The sequence below is a fragment of the Physella acuta genome, unplaced genomic scaffold, assembly GCF_028476545.2.
Source record: "Physella acuta isolate Inbredline_101_S28 unplaced genomic scaffold, ASM2847654v3 ptg001211l, whole genome shotgun sequence".
Taxonomy (NCBI): Eukaryota; Metazoa; Mollusca; class Gastropoda; family Physidae; genus Physella; species Physella acuta.
The window spans coordinates 205866-215937 of NW_026732728.1; the positions used below are offsets into that span (position 1 = coordinate 205866).

A 10072-nucleotide genomic window follows, 5' to 3' on the forward strand; every position below is an offset into this window, starting at 1 on the left:
TTCTTATGAAACTGTGAAATCGTGCCTCCCGATGATGCGCCTGTTTATTTAAGGAATTATGTGAGCCTTATTTACTTGGTCGCTATTTATAGACGCCGGGCAGGTAAGATACATCGACTTCGTTAAAATAATAATGGGTAAGATGGAACTTAAGAGGAAACGGAGGGGGGAAATGGTGGGGAAAGGTGAAAAATCGTTGCCCACGGTTATGTAACTAAACGATATTATCGAGTGTTTAGGGAACTAAATAAAAGCTTTGTAGATACGTGTATTATCTGAGTGGTGAGTTATTACTCTCATTTCTACTTTGTGTAGGCGTTGCATTTATACAGGGTGGGTTTTTTGTGTCTTGTTTATTCCACTTGTTCAGCGCAAGTTTAGCTAGTGCATGAACAGGTGTATTTAATTTGTATTTTCACTATCAAGTATTGTTTCTTTATAATGTAAATATTGCAGCAGTGTTTTAGTGGTTAGTGTATATTATATTAGTAGTTCTTGTAAAACACTACTAAAATAATGTGTAGAGCTATGAAGTATTTGGTGCCTGTATTAATAAAGTATGCTGTATCTTTATAGTCGCATTCAGTTTTACTACTAATGTAGTCTGGTGTATTAAAATGTAGGATACTACATTTAAGTGTGGTGTACTTACGTCTGGATATTCCTTAACTGGCACAAACAATTTTTCCTGCAGCTGGACGACTGGACCGACGGCATCGGGTAAGTCCAGGACATCGCGTTTGCCTTGATGGTGAAACAATGAAAGTCGGACTCTGTTGATTTCTGAGGAAGATACAGAAAGGTCAACATCTGAAGTGGACGGGGAGGGGGGGGGGGTGTAGTTGTTAGTAGCACAAGGCCCAGGTGTATGGGTCAACTGGTGGTCCAGAAACGTCGAGAAACTAAGAAAAGCAAACTGAGTGTTCTTCAGCATTTCTTGAAATGCCGTCCTTTACAAGAAATAGGAGATAGGGAGGGTGGGGGAGGTAAAACGAGAAACCATAACGATGTTTTGTGAAAAACAAATTGAAAAAATAAAATAAAAAATAGAGATGGATATCGGGAGAGAAAAAATCTGGATTAAAAAAGACGAACGACAACTGATCTGATAGCTGCAATAGACAAGAATTAGTTAAGGTCCAAATACTCGCTTCTTGTTCTTTTACCGTTTAAAATGATGGGGAATGTAATGGTTATATATTTTATTTTAAATTACGAGATATTGTCAAAAAGTTTACTTTTGCCAGATTTTATTGGACAAGCAATTACAAAGTTCATTGTGGTTAAACGAGTAGATAATTTACATATTCGTGATGAAACATTCAGCTACCAGCGTTGTGTGAGGGCGAAATTAAATAAACTGAACCATAAACCACGGTGATTAGCCCATCATATGGTTTTCATTTGATAAACGTCACGCCGTTTAAAGAAAAGAAGCCTTTTAAGTGTAACGCTAAAGGGAAACAACTGGACGACAGCCTGACCGACATTTATTATGCAGACATGTGGGGAATACTCTCTCATCATAACTGATCTTCTGATCTTCAAAACGGGCGTTTATAAATTATGATTGGGTACCATGTAAAAATATTTTTTTTTATTAAATATGCAGTAAACGTGTTGCGTTTACAACACTATGAACGCGTGAAGCATATGGATAAACGAAACTTTCAGCCGAGGAATGGTCTGCTCTATAAAATTTACCAATTTATGCACATGTGTAGCGGTTTTAAAAAACTGAAATTATATCGTAACATTTCAGCATTAGGAAATCGTTTCAAACATTTCTCAATAAAATCTGTTTGAGAAGAAACACTTCCCACTTCCGTTGTTTGTGATTAAGATGTTTTCGTTTCGTTAAAAATATGTCATGTTTACTTCAGATATGGCGTTTAAAACGCGTTTAAATAAATTTGCTGGAGTAGAGAAAATTAAAGTATTTTGATTCAAAATATCCATGAAATATGTCAAAACTACCTAAATACTGTAGATATTTGTTTTAATTGAAAGTGTTATTCAATTAATGTAATCGCATACTATAAATATTTACTTAGTTACGTGCCTTGTATGATTCAATGTGTTATTACGATGCTTCTGGTACTGTATGTAAAGACATTTATGAACGAGACTCAAAACATAATATAAAACGACATGAAACAAAGATCTAGACAACGAAACGCAACATTAACCGTAGAGACATCCCCATAAACAGTCTCCCCATTGCTACATGGTTGGGCTAAAGCCGACGGGAGGCGCCACAATACTAAGACAGCGTCAGGGAGTATTTTATTGCTACACCGGTCTCTAAATCCCACGTTTTGTGTGGCCCGGGCAGGACTACTTGAAAAATGAGAAACTTATTCCAAAGAATGGCAAAAAATCCGTCGCTTCATATCCTCTCCACGGATATCGTCTACGTGACGGTTCTCAACCCTATAAATTATGGAACCCCTACAACAAAAAGGTGAAAAAGCTAACGGCGAAAATCGATTTAACAATACTTTTTTTCTATCAGTGTGTTGATTACACTAAATGGTCAAACGTGGAAGAACATATGTAGTTTTACTTTCCAGACAGCACGGTGGGATTTTTGTTGCTTAATTAAATCTTTGAGAACCCATGACCTGATATAATTTCCTTCAATAAAAACGACAAACGAGTTTGGATACATCTGCATGCATAACACACCAGTTCCTGGTTTCAACACAACATTGTAACGGAACTAGTAATGGTAAAGTTCACTGAAGGTCTGGAAAATAAAGACTTAACCCATTAACCAATGACCTAGACAACAACACTCCAGACAACTAAACAAACGTTTGGTTTTGGAAATCCAAAAAGTAGGCTAGTTTGAATAGACTAGTGGAGAAATTACTTTAAATATCAAATACTCTATCTTGTGTATGGACTAAAACAAGTGAATAAAAACGTTCTCCCCATAAAATCTTAATCCCGCATCGTCCTTGTCGCTCGTATGTTGGGATTAGTATCTTCAGGGGGACAATAAATAAACGTCATGTAGAAAATTATTTTCAACAACCCTTCGCAACTTGGGTATGACATGCATGACATAGCATCGCCGCGTTGTGTCGGAGCAACGCGACAGAAGGCTGACGTCACCTTACTTCCGTGTCGACTTAAGACATCAAAACCACTAATCCCGACATCAAAAATATCCCTGGGCTTAAAGATCTTCGGGGGGGGGGGGGGTGTTACAAAATCAGGTGAGACAAGTCACGTTTAAAAAAAAGAACTGGACCACTCTTCATACATTAAAATTAAACTCCACAACTGCAACCCCAAGAAAAGAAGGTAAAAATAGTACGTATTTAAGTAGTAAGTGTGGCAATATCCGCTTGGCCTTAAGCGTGATAGATGACACCAGCACACTGCTGACACACCCCGACACAGCAAGCACATGACTGACACACCAGCACACCACGTCACAGCGAGCAAGCTAAGGCCCACCGAGTCTACAGCACGATCAATTCTATGTCTGAAACCTGACCGGCCGTGACGACACTCAGCAACAGTTTTTGTAAGAAAAAAATCCCCCCATTCTATCGGGGCGCGTCTCGGTCCACCGACCCCATTCAAATACGGCACTGGAACGACAGATACAAGATGATACAGGTAGTAGCCCGAGGGTGGGGAGGGGGTGGAAGAAAGGTCACCCAGACGATCAAGTGTGTAGTAGGGCGGGGGGGGGGGGGTCCAATGTTTCGAATAGAAGAATACCACAAGATAAAATTCCGCGGGTCGTGAGTTCCAACCTTCACGGTTGGGTGCACGCCCAACGTACAGGAGGTAAGCCCCAAGTTCTGTATCTGATTATACGACAAGTTTTAGTGGTAATTAAAGCGACACTTAATGTTATGGTATAATTTGTTTTTTAAAAACCACTTAGTATCAGATTATATTTTTTACGACACTAGTCAATTATAAATCCACAAGATAAATCGAACTCTTGCATAGGAGTGTTTGATCCCCTCTTGCCTTAGAGGGGTATCAACTCTTGACAGAATCTTAACTACTTTTGGTTAGAATATAAGGGGGGGGGGGGGGAAGATCGGAGGGCTATCGAATACTTTAGACAAATGAAACCCAGAATCATGGGTACTATACAATACCTTTTAAGTTTGATACTATACTGACATGTTAAGTTGTGTACTCAACAAGCAGACAAGATAGGATGTCTCCAAATCTAACACGGTCAAAGACGTAGGTAGCTAATTACAAACGTTGGGTGATTAAAAATGTCTATATGAATGCCAGACATAATATACCAAAGAACGTCATGCGCGCTTTTTCTGTCTATATCGCCTTTCTAAATTTAAAGACAATTAAAATGCAAAATAATTTATATAATGACCAGCAGTTACACAAAACCAATAGCAATTACGGGGCATCAATATTTGAAACATCGATTACATGGTTAATTTATTCCTTTGAAACAACACCGGCGATACTGGCTTTGTAAAAACACGTAACAGCACTAAAGCGATTCCCACTCTTTGGGGAAAAGAGGGGAAAACGTTTCAGAAAAGGTTAATTTCTATTCGAGCTATTCCTAACGAAATAAACGTGAATATTTTTTGTGGGGAAACTGATTAAGTAATTCAATAGCGTTTTCTAAATTAGTTGAGTGGACGAGAAGGGAAGGGCGAGGGAGAGAATTAGATCACATCGGCTTAAATAAACTAGAAGAATGGAGATCGATTACCAAAAAAAATCGCTTTAAACAAATGGAAATGTGTGTAGGCTAAATTACGTCAATAAACTTAGAAGTAGAGCCGGGGTATGTAATTGTATACGGAGATGTAAGAGTAAAAGAACTACTGTAATAAGGGCATAGCTCTACTGCCGTGCCCAACTAATGAAGCACGGGGAACAGGTGCTACACACCCACTGCAAGACATCTGTGTGCACACCGAGACTGGACATCAAACCCGGCGGCACCAGCTACAGAGAGACCGGATGTTTTCTTCTTTAGTACCACCGAGACTTGATTACACTCGCTAGTCCACGCTGCACCGACGCGAGAGAACTCTGAACTGCCCAGGGGAGGTAATTGATCAATAACCATCAATGCAAATCTGCGATGGGGGGGATTTTTTAAGGAGAAGGAACTGTAGCTCATGAATAGGTTTAAAACGAGGAAAGAAATCTTTAAGGAGGTGGCGATTTAAGAAACGCAACTAGAGTACACATCTAAATAAAACTAGGAATAATTTTTGGGGGATATGCAAGCATGTGGAAGGCATGTAGAAACAGGAGAATAACTGGATAGATAAACGAGTGAGGTTATTTCATGGCAGTATCTTTTTGATCCATAGTGTGATGAATTGTAAATCTTATTGCAAAATAATTTTTTTTTAAAGTATATATTCCAACATAATTATATATACAATAAAGATTTTATGTAGACCTTTGAAATTATTTTTGATTACTAAATAAGAAGCAGTTTATTGCAAAGTAAGGAAAATGTCAACTACAAGAAACATTTGGCATTTAAAAACGAGTAAGGGGGGAAAGGTTTTTTAGGTTATAATACAATCAAATAGACACCTGCACGATAAACACATTGAAAATAAAACAAATAAAATAAAAATAAACAAAATCTTTACCTGGCGAGGTTTAAAAACTTTTGTCCAGTTTTTTTTTTTTTTTACTCCCAGACATGGCTAGGTGTCTGCATGTATGGAAAAGTAGATTGTGACTGACCAACTGACCACTCTAGTGGTTTGAGATTAGCAGTGAAGGGTTTGTTATTAGTTAACAAGTAGTAGTTACATTACGGGCTACAATTATGGTACGATGTTTTTTGGTGCACAAAGTGATTAAAGCAAACTGGATACAAAAAATTAGTACTACAATAGTAACCACATAGACATGGTGATTAGTTAGTGAATTTAAATTAAATGTACATGTTTGTTCAGTTACAAATATGGGAGATTTCGCCATTAGAATTTTCTTTAAGATTGGAGGAAAACAGAACAAAATGTATAAAATATTTAAAAAGCAACAATCCTAGAGAATCCCTTAAAGGATAACTTTTAACAGGAATCCCTTAAAAGGATACTTTTACCAATGACCCCTAAAAGGATAACTTACCATTGATGCCTAAAAGGATAAGTTACCAATGTCGCCTAAAAGGATAACTTTTACCAAACACGCCAAAAGGATAACTTTTACCAATGATGCCTAAAAGGATGACTTTTACCAATGACCCCTAAAAGGATAACTTACCAATGACGCCTAAAAGGATAACTTTTAACAATGACGCCTAAAAGGATTACTTTTAACAATGATCCATAAAAGGATTACTTTTAACAATGATCCCTAAAAGGGGTAACTGTGACAGGGTTTGCAACATGAAATGTGGACAGTAATGTTAATAACAATCCAAACCACCAAGGTATGATGACACTGACCACCACAAATTTTCAGTTTCGAGCTACCAAAATAGTGAATTTCATAACGTAGAAAAGTATGAGTTTAGTGAAAAAAAATTAGTTTTAAATAATTGTGTTCAAAAAATGTGAATACCATCATGCAATTTGTTAAGTAAAGTTTGTAACACTTACATTAATAGATTGCTAATTAGTAAAGCAGACAATATAAACTTTTAAACTGTTAAAACCTTAAAAATATTCTATTTACAGATAAATCTATATACAAGATATTGGAGGACATAGCCAAGCTCGCATATTATTTGGTTTAAAATATGTTCCAATTTAAAGCTAATAGTATTAATTTATAAAATTAACTCCTGCAGATAAGTAATTGGAACCATATAGGCTAGGCCTAGGCTTCTTATTTATAACAAACTATTGTTTTACGCTAGTTAGCCTATACGTTTGGACAATTTTTTCTTCAGTTATTTTTTTTTTAGGAGACATGGGACCCCTGCCTTCTTCTTAGCTAAGCCAGATTTTAAAAAGCCTACTAAGCTTAGCAACAGCATCTTATCAAACTAGTGAAATCAAGAGATTTCCCTGAACACCACTACAAGTTGGGGTGACAATGGATTTATCTATGAACAGCCACTCCTGGTGAAGTGGGCTAGAGTTTCACTGAGGGACATTGGAGATAAGACAATTGTGACCTCTGCTAGCCACAGATACCCCTGCTCCATTTAGATAAGTTCACCCTGATACTGCCCAGTTCAATACTGTATTGATTTTCTCACTAAACCCTGATGTTCATCAAAGCTGCATAATTCAGAAAGGTGATAAAGGAGATAAAACCCCCATGAATGTAAATGTAGTCTGGACATGACTAAATCCCCAATACCACTAGAACCGACTTGTAATTCCCACCAATACAAATTTTGTTTTAGACTTCAATGATACAACCTACTATCCAAATTGTTTTTTCTCCATAAACAAAAGCAAACTGGTTCATATGTAAAAACTGTAGCTTACTGCATAAAGGTTGATCTGCATAATCATGTATAGGCCTATGGAGTTTTAGCATATTTAATATAGACACAGCTGAGGTCATTTTAAAATATCTGCATTCACACTGATCCTAAAAAATGCTCATTTTATAAACAGCTATGATGGATTGTATTAGGCCTACCTACTTGATTTACTTAAATCAGTATTTCAGTCATATTAAGTCTTAAATCAAACAACTTTTAAAATTATTAGCCAAAAAATATTAAGCTATGTCAACATCAGTTGGCCCTACTGAAAACAATATAAACACACCTGGCATATGCTACTTTTAATATTAGTTGTATTACTACTATAGGCCTAGATCTAGATAGGAGATGTATATTGACTTAAGCCTAACTTAAGCATAAAACTAGGAATTACAGATGTAGGCCTAGACTTAACTCAATATTTCGGCCTCATTTCTGGCAGAGCCCCCACCCCCCTCCCATGTAGTTCTAGATAAAGGGTGGGGGGGAGTAGGGATGAGCGCAGCACAGCCAAACAAAATTTAAGGATAGCCTAGGCCTAATAATTTTTATTTTCTTAAAAAAACCTACTTCAGAATCTAGACTAGCTTCTAATTAGAAGCTACTTATGTTCGCCCGAATTGAGTTTTTGTCTGTTACGGTTTTCTAATACTCAAAAGTAAATAGGCTACCTAAAGAAAGGTGCCTGGCCTAGCCTGCCAACCCTCATTTAAAATAAGCCTTAACACTTGCCTCGCAGACCGGAGGGTAATCTTTTCAAGATGGCTGCCCTACTTCTGATTAAACTTACTAAGCACAGGAATGTCGCTTCGCTACAACTTCAAGTAGGCTTTAACGTACGCAGGTTGATTCGTATATTAAGACTAGCTAGTGGTTCACATGTTTTAACTAACTTGGTAACATTTAAACGCATAAAAATAACTTTTAGACACCTCGGAAATCGCAACCCTCGGCACAAAATAGTTGGCTGAAGTTAAAGCGAGGCTGTTTAATTATTTGATTGCACTTCACATAAAATTGTCCTAGATTCTATTTTTATTTATAGATTTGGACCTGAATAAGAAGTATGCTGCTCGATTCAAAATATTTAATTCAGTACAATTCCTACAAACTTTTTTTCCTCTAATTTTGTTTTCACTTTCGTAAACTTACCTTCATCTAAAATTTTCTCCGTATGAATGAAAACATTTGGAAGAGCTTGAATTTGTTTTTTATCTTTTAGTAACTGGGCTAGATACTCAGGCGTGTTACGATCATCTTTGTTAGTCTCAGTTCCCATGTTAGAAAGCTTTAAGAAAGTTTCAGCATAAAAAAAAACTACCCGAGTTAAAGAAGTGTTAGATGTTCCCAAGCTTACACAAAACTCAACTAAAGCGTATACCCTCTCTCCGACTAACTTTGTTTATGAACACGTGGGGTCACTGCGCATGCGTGCTGTGGCGGAGAACACTCGACAAATCAAACGAAGGGGGGTGAAAGGGTTGTTGCTTGGCCTAGTCCAGGATTGAACACCAGTTGCGCAGCCCCGGATAGACGGGGTGGGGCGGAGGAAGGGGGAATGATTCCGAGTCCTAATCACTAAACCAACTTCAAAGTTTAACTTACTAAACCGTATTACTTAATTTTATAATCTTTAGTTTAACATTTTAAAACCAAGTTTAAGACACCCCTAAACAAATTTTGACCTTTTCTGAAAGAACCTGTCGACGATGGTCGCTCCTTCAACAAAAACCGACGAGTTTAACCCGCTGAGGCGCAACGGCTGATACCTGAGTCTGGAATAACAATTTTTAGTTATCTTTCTGAGGCCTGTGGGGGGGGGGGGGGGGGTGACAAGTATCATTTTTTTAGTTTCCCCAGGAGTTGTTATTTTTATCTTCCTCATTATCGCATGCACCACCTTATTGCACTTTTTGCCATGTTTAAATTTCTTTTGTAAAACTTAATAGTTGTGCAGGCAATACTACCTTAGCTAGTTTTATTTGTATAAGTATATATTTTTGCCCAACTGCTCAAACCCAGCTCTGATGGGTACCTTACTCATGTTGAGGAAAGTAAAAGTATCTGGACATAGTGATTACAACTCTATACGTTCGTATGCTAATGCTACTGAAACAGGTGAACTCTTCTCCTCATGGACAATCAGGCTACAAAGGGTGCTTTACATTCTTTTTTACTCCAACGTAACTTTAAAAAAAATATTGACTTGTATAATTCAATCTGTAATTTAGATAAAGTCACGAATTATAATTTTAAAGATATTTCATGGCAAAAGCTTTCAACGCCTTGCAACTATATCGACTATATGCGTTGAAATTGGACCACTGTGACTATGGGTCTTATGAATAATGTATGTAAATTTAGAAATCTGCTCCAGTTCAGTTCGAGTTCATGGTATATATATATATATATATATATATATATATATATATATATATATGTGTGTGTGTGTGTGTGTGTGTGTGTGAGTGTTGTGTGTGTGTATGTTTGTATGCATGTATGTATGTATGTATGTATGTATGTATGTATGTATGTATGTATGTATGTATGTATGTATGTATGTATGTATGTATGTATGTATGTATGTATGTATGTATGTATGTATGTATGTATGTATGTATGTATGTATGTATGTATGTATGT

General features: G+C 36.9%; 1 protein-coding gene across 10 annotated transcripts in view; it reads right to left on the reverse strand.

The window, feature by feature from the left end:
* The window catches only part of LOC131957130 (KH domain-containing RNA-binding protein QKI), a 41248-nt gene extending 32415 nt beyond the window's left edge, over positions 1–8833 (reverse strand). For all 10 annotated transcript variants that reach the window (XM_059321838.1, XM_059321845.1, XM_059321841.1 and 7 more), the window contains exons 1-2: positions 8582–8833; positions 653–783 (exon numbers count right to left, since the gene is read on the reverse strand). In XM_059321838.1, the coding sequence (XP_059177821.1) occupies positions 653–783; positions 8582–8708 (258 nt within the window). In that variant the 5' untranslated portion in view covers positions 8709–8833. The remainder of the gene's footprint in view (positions 1–652; positions 784–8581) is intronic.
* Between the last annotated feature and the right edge of the window lie 1239 nt (positions 8834–10072).